This window comes from Cystoisospora suis (assembly GCF_002600585.1).
Source record: "Cystoisospora suis strain Wien I chromosome Unknown contig_5891, whole genome shotgun sequence".
Taxonomy (NCBI): Eukaryota; Apicomplexa; class Conoidasida; order Eucoccidiorida; family Sarcocystidae; genus Cystoisospora; species Cystoisospora suis.
In genome coordinates this window covers 4,604-20,989 of record NW_027158680.1, presented here as the reverse complement: position 1 = coordinate 20,989, position 16,386 = coordinate 4,604, and the positions used below count along the sequence as shown (strand labels likewise).

The 16,386-nt window shown below is 55.1% G+C and overlaps 2 protein-coding genes across 2 annotated transcripts; both read right to left on the bottom strand.

The window, feature by feature from the left end:
* Positions 1-121: 121 nt before the first annotated feature.
* On the bottom strand, positions 122-12,549 carry CSUI_009696 (endo- -beta-glucanase). The gene is made up of 27 exons (XM_068069807.1): positions 12,286-12,549; positions 11,448-11,648; positions 11,085-11,202; positions 10,526-10,650; positions 9,973-10,075; positions 9,325-9,482; positions 8,758-8,960; positions 8,589-8,661; positions 7,998-8,048; positions 7,371-7,624; positions 6,731-6,831; positions 6,160-6,327; positions 5,575-5,632; positions 5,266-5,354; positions 4,877-4,936; positions 4,417-4,533; positions 4,094-4,183; positions 3,523-3,685; positions 3,185-3,360; positions 2,650-2,809; positions 2,431-2,472; positions 2,285-2,333; positions 1,435-1,562; positions 1,101-1,191; positions 682-762; positions 392-473; positions 122-209 (listed from the first exon to the last, which is right to left on the bottom strand). Exons 1-25 carry the CDS (start codon positions 12,499-12,501, stop codon positions 682-684), a joined length of 3,075 nt encoding a protein of 1,024 aa, XP_067918219.1. The 5' UTR covers positions 12,502-12,549; the 3' UTR covers positions 122-209; positions 392-473.
* Positions 12,550-12,767: 218 nt separating this feature from the next.
* Positions 12,768-16,076, bottom strand: CSUI_009695 (endo- -beta-glucanase; the record flags this gene model as incomplete). The annotated part of the gene is made up of 4 exons (XM_068069806.1): positions 14,573-16,076; positions 13,965-14,192; positions 13,348-13,445; positions 12,768-12,965 (listed from the first exon to the last, which is right to left on the bottom strand). Coding segments are annotated over exons 1-4 (546 nt in total), but the record flags the coding sequence as incomplete, so codon positions are not given.
* Between the last annotated feature and the right edge of the window lie 310 nt (positions 16,077-16,386).

Genomic DNA, 16,386 nt, shown 5'->3' with positions numbered 1-16,386 from the left:
TGCTGTGAGGTTCAAGGACTGCACCGGCGCGAATCTCAGCTTTTGTACAAGGTGCGAGAGCGGCTCGAGTGGGTTTGCTCGTATGAAATGCGTTATCTGTTGAAGATGCGAGAGCGCACCAGTGAATAGAGCCGAAAGGCCAAGCCGAGCGGAAGGAGCACAGTGTCCCTTTCCCTCATCGCGGTCGCACCCGCACGGCACCAGGCCTCCTGAAAAGAAGTACCCATGACAGAGAGGTTCACAGCGGCGATTGGGCGCCCGACTGATGAGACGGGACAACAACAGGAGCCCTGGGTCGCGCACACCGGCACAGCCAAGGGTGTCACTTCCAAGTAGCTGCCACCACGCACTCATTCGTGGAGAACTACCGTCCTCGCTGCAGTGCCTTTACCCCAGGTTGTGTCGTAAAGAAGGACATTTTCGAACTGGCCTCCGAGGAGCTTTTCTAGGCCTCTGCGAAGAAAACTGAGTGCCTGAGGGCAGTGAGAAGCCAAGCACGCACCTCGCAAACCCGATGCACTTGGCGGCCGGGACGAGACTGGGCTGCAGCGGGCTCCGGCAGACGGATGTGCCGAGAAGCGCCTAGATCTGCTGGTTTCCTCTGGCTTGTTGAAGGAGTTAAGCAGACCCCCGCGGGGTCTGCTTAACAACTCTGGGAAGGTGTGTCTGGCAACTTCGTCGCTAACTACTTACTCTCTCCCGCTCCAGCCGGACGCCTACAATATCGGCGATTTGTGCAAGGCTCGCATACCGGTGCATGAGCTGAAAACACAGAGAACACACTGGCGCGGAAAGACGACACCACGTCCACGGTGCAACGACCAACGCTTCCTCCACCAGAAGCGCAGAAGTGCTTTGGTGTAATTTACTGAGGCAGAAAAGAAAGGGCAGACACAGTCACTAGCGGCCTCGCCTCCGCGTCTTTCCACGCGTGTAAAAACACGGGTGGAAAGTCGCCGCGAGAAGGATGAAGTCAGCACCTAACCGTAGATGACTTTGCTATCTGTTGGATGGCCGTAAGACAAAGCTGACCGGGTGACTAGGCCTTGAAAAAGCAGCACGAGGTTCATATGTGGCGGCTGCGCGGCCCGCGTCCTTACTCGGACCCAGTCTTGCATGTCGTCGGCGCTTTTTTCGAGCTCCACAATGTCAAGTTTGGTCGCGCCCGATAGATCTTGCCGTACTGCCCATCTGTGACGTACACGCCGCGGGAAATAGGAGGACACCAGCAGGATGAGCATGGCCTTGAGAATACAGCAGGCTCATGCTGCGCGGCAAGACGAAAAAGCCGAAGGGGTATGAGGAAATGTTCGGCAGTAACCGACGTTGTGAGCAACTGACCCCCAAACCACGCAAGCAAGCCACGACCACGGAAGTGGACCCGAGTGGCCTGTCGCGACTTTATAGTACGTCCCACTGGTGCGACGTGCTTACTTCAGAATGTCCTGCCATTGTGGGTGTAACTTCTCGAGGATATTCTCGTAACTGCCTGTTTCGTTCCGTCGGAGAATTCCTCGCAGATCGGTCTCTACCAGGTTAATCAGGAGGTACGCCGGAGTCCCCTTCACAGAGAGTAGATCGGACAACGACAGATTCAAAAACATTCTTCTGGATACTTCTTCGTATTCACCTGTGTGAACGTACTTCTTCAACAGCTCACTCCCCCTTGTCAACAGATTGTGTTTAGCTGCAATCGGACATCTTCAGCGATGGCTAGAGGATCTTTCAGCAAGAAAAACCGGCAGCCACAGCATCCTATGACGTTCCGTTTTTTATGCGCTATCTCATGTTGTCGTTTGTTCTCCGGGAGTTTCAGATGCGGAACATATACCAGGTGGCTGCGATATTTGCAGCGCTCTGCTAGCGGCCTTGGAACTGTGGCTCCTCTTTTGACCTTCTAGTGCAGCCAATGACGCGGGGAAGTTTGTCGGTTCGTACGTAGAGGAGTCGGTTGATAACTATCTGCTTGCCTGGAAATGGTGTGTCATCCAGACTCCCGGTCCCGAATGGTCCCTGTTGTACGCCAAACTGACAGCGAACGACCGGCCGCACATTCGTCCCTTGAAAGAATTTGACAGGAACACGCACGAGGAGAAAAATCTCGGTTCTGTGTCCGGACTGCCAGAGCGAAAGAGCTTTCTGCCTGTACAAGTCCCCCGGTGGTTAGACAGCACAGAAATTGAAGGACTGTAATTCTGCAGCAGTGTATTTGAATATCTCGTGAGAACTTCACTTGCCACCTGCAGGCCCGGTTATAAAATTCAGACAGCCAACTCCATCTTACGCGGTTCGTGACGAGACACGATGTTAAGGCGCCTTCATTGGTTATTATCCTGAGAGTCCACGCACAGTAAAGCGGGTGGGGGTCAGCGCCTTGAACTTGCCGAGGAGTCCGGCACTCTGACAACCCCGCGTGCAGCCCTTTCTTACGATCTCTGCGGACCCTCTGTCGGATCCTTATACTCCATCTTTCTGTGAAGTCCACATACACACCGAATGAGGTCTTCGTTCATGAGGTGGCACCGTCCGGACACCGGTGAATGAGAAGATAGGCTTCTCTAGCAGCCCCACCGAGCTAAACCTGTTCCACTGAACCGTTAAGATAAACAGGCGACCGCTTTAAAAACAAAGATCCCTTTATAAACTTACTCGTGCAGGTCGTGCATGTAAACCACTAGTCGATGAGGGTCCCAAAGGGGCTTGAGTTCTGTTGTCTTTTTCGTCTTTCTAAGCACCGGGAGAAGAGGAGGGTAAAGCGAATGGGACTCATATCGAGGCATCGGGAGCGAAAGAAACTTATATGTTAATCCTGTACAGAGAAGATTCAGGTGCTCCGCCATGGTGAAACTCGAGGTCAGGGCAGCGCACAATAGAAAGGCCGGTATAGTCCGGATTTGTTCAACGCCACTAACTTCGCGCAAACCAACCCGAGAGTAACTGAGTCGGGTCTGACCTTCGTCCAGAGAGAATTCTACACTCGCAGCTGGTTCCACCGGAGACGTATGTGACCAGCGCTCAGGCAGTACCGAGTGGTAAAGTCTGTGCAAAGCGACGCCGCGTTCACTTGGAAAGTGGAGGAGAAAGTTGAGAAACATCCGCCCTCCCTTGTTCGAGCGTAAACCTCCCGCATTCTCTCAGTAGGGACCCCTGGGGTGGTCAAAATTTGCGACTGTGAGCAGCCTACTTGCGTGCTGCACGCTGGCAGGCTCGTCGACTCCTGAGGCCTTGACATCAACTGTGCCGTGGACGGGATAAAACAGGGCTTGCCGGAGAAGGCCATCTCTAGCAATTTCGGACTGTTCGTCGATCACTTCCTCAAACGGTGCGCCTACATTCTTCGTCTCCTCGACCCTAGTGCCGCTGAGCATGAACCGCCAACACATCAACCGCCGACGTGAATTACCGCCACACATACAACCGAGCTGACAACAGAACCCTGGTGAACGGCGTCAAGCGTGTATGTTATGTGACAACGGTGGTAGTCTCCCGCTGTTACAGCTTCCTGCGGCTGCGAACACCTACCGGAGGTATCGCCGTAGCCTCTCCGGGTCCGCGCGGCCTTCGTCGTCCAAGACTGTTCTCTCCATTTCCTTGACAAACGCTTGCTGACAGTCAGCCATGCAGACGCAGGCATCTTGGATAAAGTGATAGAGCTGTTTCGTCACTTGCTGTACATGCGAAGAGCCTGTGGTTCTTTTGCGGCGGGAGTTTCGACAGGTCTCGTGACAGCGAGACGCGCCAAATCAACAGGAAAGCTGCTAAACGCCGTGACTAAGCGGATGGGCATCATGGTCACAGCGTGGCTGTCGCGGTGAAGTGGCTGCCTGCTTCCAGGAATCCCAAGCAATACTGTTTCGTCGACGGCTGGGAGACGCTGTGTCCGACACGGTACGTCAACGTTCGCCTACACGGTCCTGGTGAAATGCGGACTGGGTCCACTGGAGGTCAAACAACCTCGTCTTTCTGTCGGCAAGTGATCAAGAAGACGAGGTGCCGCCGGTCAGAAACTGTATTGTAAGCGTTCAGTACTGCAAACTCTTCCAGACTCTGATGCACATCTTACGCTGCTCGCACTCGGGGCGTTTTCACTTACACTCACAGACAGGTCCTCTCGTGCATACCTGTGCTGTAAACGCATCTGGCTGAACCAGCAGAACCTTCTGCAACGGAGAGCAGTCAGTCTCTGAGACACGGCAAGGGACAACCCGCAGTGTACGACAGATCGCACGATGGGCAACGCGGCTTACGGTCGGGGCGCAGCCTTCAACGTACATTCCAAGTCCCCCCGCTTTTTTTACCGACTTCCTCGCTTGGAATCTCACTACCCTCCGCTCTGACTTGCGCCGGTCAGTACTGTAAAGCCGCAACCCAGGGCCTCAAAGAGGCTTCGAAGACTACAGTCCCTGCTGATCTTACCATTCCTGTTATCCCCCATGCACAGAGAGTGACGCAGGCTCCTGGCAAGCAAGATAGTCCAGTCTTCGTCCGGCAACAGGACATCCTTACTCCAGTCCATCCCGATCCATGCAATTGCTGCAGTCACACACGCATCCACGAACCGAAGGAAATAGACACCAGGAACTTTCTCCAACCTGTACGCTAGGGCTTCCGGAATGTCCCCTCATTTCGCGGTGTCTTGCTACCCAGCACCTTCAAGTCTACCGCCGCTGTGGTTATACCTAGACCGCTTTGCCAACAAGTAGTCTGGACGCTGATAACAGAAGCCAACAAGTAGAAAATGTAACGCCATCGCGGCCTCCTGGTGAGCATCCGGCGCAGTCTCCCCTGGGTGATGTACACCCCAAACGTGCTACCTCAGCCGACAGACTGACTAACAGACCTGCACTGCAGACCCAAGGTCTTGTGGATGGCTTACCTCCCTCGCCTCTGTAGAAGAACGCGTTCGTGGCCCCGTCGCACGACTCCTTTGCCTGGCCTAACAGTACACGAAAACACTCACATACGCTATTGCTCTACTGCCTTCCGGGGCTGTGCTATGACAGGTCCGAATCACCGAGAGATGGATCTCCCACAACCCAATAAATACAACGCTCTTCCTGCCTATGTCCACCACCATCTACCACTACACGGCACAGGCGACCCGCTGACTGGAGTGATGTCTGCGCGTCGACGAACGTCTTGTACAGAAAGGATGATACCAGGACTGTAACGCCCCTCTGCTTCGTCGCACTGCTTCAACCATGCACAGCTGACCCTCCAGCTCGACGCGAGTACGGTTCAGCGCAACTAAGCAATTGACATTACCTGGACGGCAGTAAGGGGCAAAAGGCCATCCGTGCCAAGGAGTCCAAACGGCCTCAACTTTGTTCGAGCTGGGACCCTCCGTCTCAGTTCTGCATGATCAGGACTCGCAGAGCTTTATACAAGGTTTCAGGTGGACGATATCTGAGACCTAATTATTATCCTGTTGCAGGACTACCGCAAGATGGGAGCCCTTGGGCTGCTGGGCCCAGGCACGGAATGCGAAACTTACGGCCAACGCCAGTTGGCTGGAAGACCCTCTCCATACTGCTCCTCCCGAACGACTACAACGCTATGCTGGACACGGCTTACCCGTCATCAGGGTTTTCGATGAGAGCCCTAGGTCGGTGGAGTAGCTTAGGCATGTTCTCTGCACGACAGAAAAGCACGACATGCATCCAGAGAAGTTCATCTAGGTAAGAAGCCGATTAGCCCCCGCTTACTTGGCGACTGGCTGCCTCTCATATCCCAACTACTTGAGCCATCTTCCTTCCTAGTACCTTTAGATTCTCTATCTATTATTCAGAGTATACCCTCTGAGTTCGGAAATGGTATGGGTCTGCACAATGTATCCGCCCCTCATGAAAAGTGGGTTTGGCAGACAGGACATCCTCTTGAGCAACATACTATCTGAGTGAGAAAAGAAAGATGTCCCGCTGCGTGCTCCCGGCAGGGCGAGCTCGCGACGCGTTAGAATCTTGGTCGCCCTCAGGCTGCACAGCCCAGGCATCAGGAGTTACAGCTACCTGCTTCCAAGAACCCGCTTTCAGTAGCCAGCTGGGCTAGCGACAGTTGTGTCGGCCACTTGCTGCGCGGCGCCTCGAAATCGATCTGAATCGTTTCAGTGGTGACTCGTGAAGCACATCTGCCATCCCGACCGAGGACGAGCCCGCCTACCAGGAAGAAGCTCTTCGTCAATGCCCTCGTCTCCCTCGTAAGGTGGTGTGTCGTAGATCTGGTGCGTCTGATGAGGGACACGGTCTGATTCGTCGTACGAGAAGAACCCAGCGGGTTCAAGATTGATGTTGAAAAGATCCTGCAGCAACTGTTTCGTTTTGCCTTCCCCTGAACAGAGAAGGCATCTTGAGGGCACGAAAGCACCCGATCCGTGTGTTGCCTTGTACCTCGGACTGAACAAGCCAAGCAACTCTGGATATCCCCGCACTGTCTCTAAGAAGCCAGGGCATTGCTGTTCACGGACTACCCCCGACCACAGCAGTTTCCAGAAGATACCCAGGCTGCCGACACTATTGGTATTTCAGGTATTGAGATCTCTCGTTACGGGTACGGCCTCGGCTTCGCTTCGTGAAGTGAATCAATGCCCGTCACAACACTCATCTGCTAGACGTATAAATGGCTGCCAGTAGTCCGGAGTTCAACATGGTAGCCGGGAGAGTCACAACGGACAGGGACACATAAATTATCTAAGCAGTCGCGAAAGAAACTCCTCGCTCGTCCGTCATCTCACCATTCATTCCTCCAACAAGCACAAGCGTCCCGCCCTTAACTGTCAAGAAATGTATAGCCAGCCAGTAAAAAAGGTCTCCTGTTACCCCTGTCCCTTCGCCCCTGCAAACATTCATACCGAAACAAGAACAGAACCAACGACCTTTCTGTGCATCTGGCAGGCCTGGAGCCCAAGCGCGTCGATGCTCGGCTTTCTTGCCAGAGGGGTGTTTTCATGACTCGCCGACAGGAAGCGCCGGTCAAGGTGAGCTCACAACACACACTCCGAGTTATAATGTAGTCAGCGTCCCACTTGCTGCAGTAAAGTTCCAACTTCGTTTTCTCATTCTGTTTCAGAACACAGAGAGGAGTCGTACGGCTCCTTCTACCTCCTCAAGCCGCTGCGAGGGGCGAACCAAGCTGAAAGGTACGACACGCCACTGCAGACCCTGCCACGATGCAACCGGACGCTGCTCGTAAGCCCTGGATTCGTGCCGACCTCAAATGTAGCCCTCCTGGCTGAGGGAGTAGCGTGAATGAAGAATGGCCATACAGCCACGGGGGCGGCTATCTCAGCGCTGCCTGCAAGCATTTCTGATGTGTACCACCAACTAGCTCTCGAGGAAGCCAGTCGCTGCCGACAGTGCACACTCAACCGAGACCATTTAACGAAGGAGAAATGTAGTGAAGCGCCCTCGTCAACGCCACGTAGTTGCCACGGACCAAGGGGAGTGGGCCCCTTGCGTATCTCAGGCCCCTCGCTGACTTGCCTAAAGAAGCCTTCAGGAATGACGACTGCACTTATCGGAGTCGTTTCGTTCCTCAGGGCAGGAATGATGTCTTCAGGGTTCCAGGCGACTGACTGCAACTCAAATCCTCCCCACCGTTCGTCATGCTGCATGAGCTCGAGCTGACGCTGAAAGCGGAAGCAAGCATTGGCATTTGCTATCACGGAAGTAGAGAACCAGTTACATGGAGAGGCCATGGCGCTACGGGTACTGTTTGATGTATCAAAGCACTGCGGATGAGCATATAGCCAGGAATGCGTCCGCGTAGGGGCTTTTGTTACCCAGTGGTGAGTGCTGCGGTTGCGGCCTGTCAAGGGCGTACGGGACCTGTACCCGGAAATGCAACTCCCCCAAGCTGACAGTCGAGGCCTGTCGGTTCTAGTGACGGGAGCTCTAGGGTAATTCCAGAGTTCTTGTCAGGATGCTTTTTCGAAAAATCGAATGTGTTACGAGTGGTTAGTCCGTTCAGCGCGTGCCAGCCGATTACGCGATTCGGCATACCTTCAGTGGGAAGCGGGAAAAAACTCGCTCCAGAGCTAGGACTCCACTACCCTGCACACAAGAGCAAGGAAGGCCGCGCCCAGGTATGTTCCTCGGAACGCGCTACGACTCCGCTATCCTCCACACCGGAGACGGGCAAGCTCCATCAAGGTTAAGCACCGAACCGCGTAAACGCGTGTTACTCAGGGATGGAAGAAAGGCTGTCGATAATTCGACATCGTGTGTCAGACGAATACTCTGCCTTATGGTGCGAGGCATCCGACGGAGTCCGTAGCCGTCGCGGGCAAACCCAGCGCGCGCCCGAAATACTAGCACTGCGCGCGCCGTTGTATCTCGTTGTACGAAAAAGAGTCCAAGGCATGTAATGTCCCGGCTTGTCAAGAATGCTGTCGGCGCTCTGGCGGCTTCGGAGAGATTAGAGATAGCATTGTCTGCCAGCCAGTTCTGCTAGCGTGAGACAGTGCAGAAGGGGAGACTAAAACACGAGGAGCGGACTCCGGTTTCCAGGTCGTACCGCCGTCTCCTGACTTGTACGTGCCACAGCTAAGAATGTCCCTACCAAAGTAGAAGTGACGGTGTTCTGACGCGTACCCTGGCATTGATATAGTCAGCCACCTTGTCGAGTCTTCGTTCGGGAACCTTGTTGACAAGGGACATGAGCTTCCTGCGGCGCAGAGAGGATCACGCGGTCAGCTTGGGATTGCTGGGTAGGGTGCTGTGCACGTGCGCTCGCCAGTCTGCCACGGAATGTACGACCCACCAGCGGTAAGCACTCCTCCTGGTCGTGTCCTGGTGTGGACATGTTTTATCCACGCCGACCAAAGCATCCGGACCGCCTTCACCCCACACGTGCGGATGGCCGCAGACAGACGCGAGTGCAAGGCGGACGACAAGAGGTTCTCCCAGTCTCTTAAGGGACATCAGACGGTCGCGACTTGAGGCAGACTCGCAAGTCAGCTCGATCTGACCAGCAGTTTAGAACCCAAAGCCAGGAAGCACAGCATCAGTATCGAAAGGAACTGCGAATGTAAAGCTAAAGCTTTCTCCCACTAGGGGTGTACTTTGTGGTAACAGAGAATCCGTGAGAGAGGATCTGTCAACTTCTTTGCTTCGAAGCACTCGCCTCCTGAAATTCAAGGACTCGCTGTCAAAACTGTTTGTAGGGGCAGATACTGTCGAGCAGGGTTCCCTGACTAGCCAACAGCGGCCACGTGACCCGGTAGTGCAGGTGCCACTAGTTGCGGCACGCGGAAGACTTGAGTGCCTTCTGCGGCCGAGACCAAGGAGCCTCCGTCCACACAAGAGTGTTGTTGTGGCCTCGCTTTACCTTGTGGTCGAATACGAGAAGCCACAGTGTGCCGTCAGACAGGTGGAGCTCGAGAGAATCCGTCAGCACCGCCGAGCGAAGCAGTGAAGAGCAGGCGAAGTCTCCATCTGTTGGGAGACCGGCGAGATTCACAATCTTCTCCAGCGAGTTCTTTTTTCCTGGACACAGAGAAGAGCTCGTGCGTTGTGATGACTGCATAAGGCGGAGCCCTGTGCCCGTTTGCCGTTTCCCGCGGCTTCCGCTCACAGATCAGCGGGGACACAAGGCCTTGCAGCACCTGGCACATCGGCTCGTCCCGACAGAAGCAGCTGGATTGTCTTTCCCCAGCGCGGAGGGTCAGGCATACCCCTGGTTACTGCCTCAGCCTTTTTGAAGCCGTTTCGTTAACTTGGGATGAGTTCTGTCGCGCCACTTGCGGGTCCTTCGTGCAACGCCAACACTTCAGGTCTCCGCGAAAGACATCCCACGGCCGTGCGCTATTCTGCCGGGCCAGAGCAGACTCAGTGCTTTCTTTTGTATGGTTATCATGCAGCACGAAGCTACAGGCTGTAGTCATGAATCCGTACCTCTGAACTGTGGTGGCCAGGCGCTTGGCTGGGGTGGGGCATTTGGGAAGCTTTTGCTCAAGGACGTTCCTGCTGGGCTTACCCGTGAAAAGGTTTGCCGGCAGCGTCTCCACAAGCAGCTTGTGTCCCGCCGGAAGCTCCATGGTTACCCAGGGACTACCGCGGACAATGTGTGCCTTGATGGTCTGAGAGTAGGAGAAAAGATGAAAACCCCACGGATCCATCATTCGACCGTGCTACGGTTCTCGTGGCTGGCTACTCGGGTTTTGTAAAGCCGAATGGACCCGCGCGACCTGTTACTTGCTTTGTCGGCCTCGTGGTCAAATGGTAAAAGAAGTGTGAGCAGACCGAAGAAGCTAGGACAGTGCCACTGGGAAAATAATTGGGCCGAGCGCACTGAGGGCTCTGTGGTGCTTCTTCGCTGCCACAGTTAATACATGCCCGGTCTAGTTCTGGAAGTGGAACAAAAAGCTGAGCTCTGCGGCAAAGAATACAGATTCTCCGCGCCAAAAGTGTCCGGCCTCTTGCTGCACCATACCGCTAGCTATAAATACAGAATGTCTGTACAGCGCTCTCGCGGCCCGTGACACTTGTGGCATACGTTTCCTTCAAGGCAATTCTCTCTGAGGGCTTACAGAAACAGAGATTTCTCTGGGGTCCACAACCTCATCGTCGCCTTCTCCAAACTGCTGAATCTCCCAAGCCTTCGTGACTGACAGTGGCGAGAAGTCGCTCACATAATGCTTCTTTACAAAGTCACCTGGCACCAGAGTTGTCCACAAACTGGTGGGGCACCCCAGTTTCCCCCTTCTGACTCCAACCTGGACCTGGGTGAAAGCTACGGGTTGTTTCTACACCAGCAGCTGAGGTGCAGTCCCCGATGAGGGCCTTAGGTGTCAGTGCGGACGACTCCTGTATACTCGCAGCGTGCGAACGGTGCGGATATCGGGGGAGATTTCTCAGTGAAGTGGTAGAAACGCCTTGTGTCGCGTTTAGGCGGGGCTGCAGCTTCACGCGATGGTCTAGTGTAGAAGACCCGAGCCGACAACGTGGCGACAGAAAGAATGCTGCCGTCCAGCAATGCTGACCAGAGAGGGCATCTGTTGCGCGGCCCTGAGCAACAAACCCTGAGGTCGCCTCACGTGAAATCTTGATCTATGAGGCAGGGTTCTCGGCTGCCACCGTGCCTCTTACCATAGTCCCGTAGTCGCACGCCCATAAAAAAGCCATAAGTGACGGGCCCCGTGGACTGTCTGTAGCCGTAGACTCCCCCGTCGCCTCCTTTTTCAACAACGGTATACGGACCCCGGACCTGAGACACACAACAGCCAGCTTCCAAGCTACTGAAAGTGAAGACACGTAACAACCTGCCTGCGGGAGCACGTAGACAGAGGGTCAGCTTGTTCTCCGCGTCTCCTCGGGGTTGTGTGTCTGTTTTCTGTCCTCCGGACCCTGGAGGCTTGCCAAGGCCGGCGGCGGGCGACACAGTACGGTGAAAGTGTTCCCTGCCCTAACTGCAGGATTGTAGTAACCAGCGGGACTGAATCTCGGTCATACCTGTAATCCAGCACGGTCGCCCACCAAGTCCGTCCTGCCTAGAGGCTTTGTAACGACAGTCAGAAGGTAAGGGGCACTATTGATAGCATGCGTGTCCCCGGTACCTGCCCCGCGAAACACGGCGAACAGCCAAACACTGGTCGGTCGAGTTGAAGAGAAAACACGAAGAGACGCGGAACGCGCGGATGTTGTTTGAGGAACCTGTGCTGTGGTGAGCGTGTCCGACAGCTAGCAGGCGGAGGCAGAAGGGGGCAGCCTGCTCGCGGAGTGGAAGCTGCGTGCAGGTACGAGAACTCCGTATGCAGCGTATCGCGGGGCGGCGTACGACCGTGCAATGCCGCTAGGCGCGGCGCCGGGTCTGTCTCTTTGCAAAAAACATAAGGTTCAAGGTTTTCAGAGAGAAAGCGTAAACACGAACACCCGCCCAGAAGATCAGTGCCGCCTGCTGCAAACCAGCAGCGAACGTGAAGGTCGGCTTCCCTTACTTTCCTGCAAGCTCTTGCCCGACCCTTCGACTAACTACAGCACTCGGGCCAGACAGTAATGCAGCGCTATGCGCTGTCCGCCTTGCTGACAGGATGCGCGTAAAGGGTGCGTGCATCCACTGGAGCAGTCCTACAGGACTAGTGTACTCTATCACATAGTACTGAGAAAGAAGTAGCTGGCCATGTCTTCTTTCTTCGCCGTCGTCGGCCTCTACGCTGCTTTCGTCTAGCTAGGTGGGAAAAGGGGGTTGACCAAAAGCTAACCCCCATGTTGCAGTTCGAGCCGCACCACTGCCCCCCCAAAAAGAAGGCTCAGTGAAGACTGGAAGACACGAAGCGCCGGCAGGACTGACCTGGGGGAATAACGAAAGGCTGCCACCAAGTGTTTGTAGGCAAGGGCCTTCTCGAACGTCCGGACTCGTCAACAAACGCGGATCCCCAGAGCTGAGAATCGAATCCGCCTCCTGCGCACTCGCACAAAGCACTACCTCCCGCCGGTCGGGTGCATGTGCTAGAAAGTGGCATGAACTTGAAGGCGATATTGGGGCTAGTACGGGTAAATGCGGCATCGTCCCGAGATTAGTTTGTGTATGTTCTGGTGACGAAGATGTGCTCTTCTGCCCGCCCAGGTGGTGGACCAGTGGCATCATATTGAGGTCATTCGCAGCCACAACCAGAACACTCCTGAGCCAAGAGTCCAGACCTGGCTGGGGTCAGTTGCCCTGTTAGAAGGAGCGCTTTCAGAGAAACGTCTCTATGCCACCACGCACACACGTAAAGTGTAGTGTGACGGGCTCTGCTGTTCCTGTCACGGTGGGACTGCGCATGGTGTTACGTGATTCGTAATAGTCTGCTGCTGCAATTTTCGAAAAAGAGTCGTATCTGCCGCCTGCATCCGCTGAAATCGATATCTCCGGAACCCACCTTCTAAGGTTGCATTGGAACGCGAGAACAGCTCAAATCCCAGATTTGCTGGGTGAAGCCAGTCAACAGTGTCCACCAGACTGTGGCCCGCGATGCGATAGAACGTGCCCTGCAGTCAGACATGCAGACCGTTGGACAGTGAAGTATGTTCTCAACTGCTTAGCTCTGCGAACGAACGTCCAACAGGAAACAGATCATGTCGAGCATCCAGTACCAACTAGGTTCTGTACCAGCACACGCGACGTTGCAGACGCGGCATGGTGGGAGTGAGCAAGGCGTTTGTAGCCAAGAGACTCCTTGTTGCCGGTCGCATTCCCAGGTGAGAAAGTGAAGGAAAGACAGAGTGCGTGACATGTCAGGTCTTCAGTGCAGGGGCGTGGCCACGCAAAGCCGCAGACAAATGCGTCTGTAGCACAGAACTGGGAATCGTCGACTTCGGTGAGGCTGCGGGTTCCACTGGCGACCGGGCTCAAGCAGCAGAGACTGCCTACTCTTGGTGGCTCGTTCTCCGGGCGAATGTGCTCAGATTCATTCCCATCAGAGTAGGCCTTGCGAGCGAGGTTGTCCAAAGTCTCGAGGCTCTCAGGTACTGCAACAGGCCGACACACCAGTCATCTTGTCGGGTTGAGACATACTACGTGACTAAGCGCTAGGGCGTCAGGCCTTCCTGCAACGGCGCTGCAGTTTTTCCACAGTGTAGCTGCTTGAAAAGCTGTCCCTCTACTTCCAAACAAATCTGTTTGGAGAGTCACGATGTGATACGAACCGCCCACCGACGACTCTGCGTTACACACTGCCAGTCTGCAGGTGACCGGATCGTCTAGCGATCCAAGGACACTGATGGCTGAGGTTGCTTGGGCCTGGCCCTCCCTCCTGGTGGGGGCTAGTCGGACCAAGCTGCTCTCCTCCCTCGGAGGTGTTTTACGCGACGCGCGAGCCCTTCGTAGATTTGCGGCGCAGAAACCAAGCGCCCCACGAGTCCCGACCCCACGCGACCCGTTGCTTGCCGAGCAGGCAGAAACCGCAGCTGCCCTGCTCCAAGTGTGAGTTTCGTGCCAGCCATCGTGTATGAGCCCTGCGGAGTGGCGAGCCCAGTCGGGCGCCCTACCAAGTCTCAGGCTGATATTGGCCAGCAAAGCGTGCAGAAGAAGGATGAAGCAGACCAGAAAGAGAACGACGAGGTATTTACGCCTTGAGAGAATGGCGTGTGATATGCTGAAAAACGACGTGTTCACCACTTTCTCCTTCAGCAGCTTGATTTTTTTTCCACCAGCCCACTGCAGTTTTCCACCTCGTCTGCTTTCCGGATCTATCCTCTCGCCACCGTCCCGTCGACCTGTACGCAGCGGCGTTCAAACGTGCGACCGGGGTCCGTAGGTAGGTACAGCAGAGCAATTCTGTCCAGGTACTTCATCCGGCACCGCTATGGCATTTCGTGTCCCCTGCACTTATTCTGTTTCCTGTGTGGCACCGTTCCTAAAAACGAAGTGTTGTTAGGTCGCTCCGGTAAGCTGCATACACTATCCGAGCACACGCGCTCCCCAAGGACGGACAAAGCTGAACCGCCCTGAGCTGACACAAGAACCCTTCTAAAGTGCACTTTGTTGGGCAGGTGAGTTGGAAGGGCATTGAGGGTTGGGCTGCCGCGCCTTGCGCACTCTAACAGCCAGCGTCTCCGTCAGCGAGAAAACACCAGTTTTGCGTGAGTAGCCTCACCGTTCAGAGCCAGACGCTGCATCTCGGCAGGCCGCGCGTGACAAGCCAGGCGTCGCTCGCGGTCGCCTCGTGTCGGAACTTCAGCTGCGAGATAATCGCGGGGGTCGGTGCATTGACCCTATGCTGCAGCCTACTGGTGGTCCAAGAAAGGGGTCGAGCAGCGGAACGTTCGACACAAGAGTAATCTGGGAACTGAGGCACTGCCGTCATGAGCGCGGGGGCCACAATTCCCTTAGCAGCGCGAACGGCGCGCCACTCGGACGCAAAGAAAACTCTTTCCCTCTGCGGACATGGCTCTCTTCTCTCTCTTCTTTGGGACAAGCTCTTTCAACCCCGCTGCGGCGTGTGGATCTCGGTGCGCGCTCCCCCCGGAAAGCTTTCGCGAGTAGTTTGGTCAGTCTGCGGTGCGGGAGAAGTCAGCCCACACTCCAAGGGCAAGCCGAAAAGTGGTGCATCACTTGAGGCGCCGGCGGCTATCCCTTAGTAGCTTCTTTCCACCAAGTGGAGTACCCCCTCGCAGTCAGGAAACAAAAGAACTCCGGACAACGTGAGCAAATGCTGTACTCTCTTTTCGTCGCGCAGATCATGTGACAGATTCAAAAAGGGAAATCTATCTTTGGGCCTGTACTGGGGCCGAAGCGCTGCAAAAGAAGGACTGACAACGGTAGTCAGACAGGTGTCCTTGAGAACGGCAGGCCCGGAGTTCCCAGTCTTGGTCATCTGTCTCTTCATCCCTCTACCGAAGATACTCGGCAAGGGTCACTGGCAGCTCTAGTGAGCGGAAACGGTCTCCTGAGCTGCCATCGCGGATGCTTGGCGGACTTCCTCTTGAAGCAGCGCTCAGTCTGGTTGAACTGATACCCGACGCATGCAGACAGAATGAATCCTCTGGAGCGTAGAATTCACAAGCTGGCTACAGATCGCGATGAGTCGATTGTCTGGGTGATCTGAGAGTCTGCTAAAAATGCACGAGAGAGGGGGTGGAACCCTCTCTCTTGTGCGAGATCTGGAAGGCAACTCGGCACATGTGAAGGTCCCAGAAACTGTTCGAGGGGAACTTATTGTTGCACAAATAGACACAGAACCCTCGGCAGCCACGACGGCTTGGAGAATGGCGCGTCGTGTTTACTGTCCAATCCGTAGAAGCCGAGAATACCGGTCAAAAGACTTTCAAAAAGGGGGCCAGGACTTGGGAAAGAAAGCGGCTGGAGTATCGCACACCTGTCGACCGAAGGGAGGCAAGAAGAAACAGCGTGGCTCGTGCCTGCGGGAGGCAGGAATAGCCCTTTATTTTGAAGCGGCTCTGTGAGAGACTCATCGCCCGCAAGAAGCTGAATCTGGTGCACGCGGTCACAAGTCGCAACCCTTTTCGGGAGCGACGGGGTCACACTGTCTCCCACCCGTGGCAAGGCAATATTAGCTACCCCCGAAGCCGAAGCAAAGCCCGGTTGCAATGCAAGCTCCAAGCAAACTGCAATTCTTTCGACACAAGCACAGCTTTCCGCTTACTTTGATGAGCACACCCAAGTCGGGGAAAACGAGGTGAGATGTGTTCTCCCGAGATTCTGCTACAAAAAGAAGCTAGGCAGCCCTTCCATTGAGATCTGCGCGGCTGGACTGCTTCATTCTGTCGGTGACTGAAAGGCCACGAGCGCACTGCTCGAAAAAAAAAAACGGCCCCCAGAACGGTCCACGACTTGGGAACGGTCCGACCGTCTACCTGCCGTCACGACGTAAGAGTGCGATGCTGCACCGGAACAGAGCATTCACCGACTAATGCGCCGTGTGATAATCTGTCCGTGCCTTGATGTAAT

Excerpts from the sequence above, each read along its gene's own strand:
- CSUI_009696 (XM_068069807.1), bottom strand. The coding sequence starts at position 12,501 with ATGCCGCATTTACCCGTACTAGCCCCAATATCGCCTTCAAGTTCATGC. Across the intron at positions 11,649-12,285 it reads GCCTTTCGTTATTCCCCCAG|GTTCCTCAAACAACATCCGC; the intron begins GTCAGTCCTGCC and ends ACCACAGCACAG. Across the intron at positions 2,810-3,184 it reads TGCCAGCGTGCAGCACGCAA|GATTAACATATAAGTTTCTT; the intron begins GTAGGCTGCTCA and ends TTCTCTGTACAG.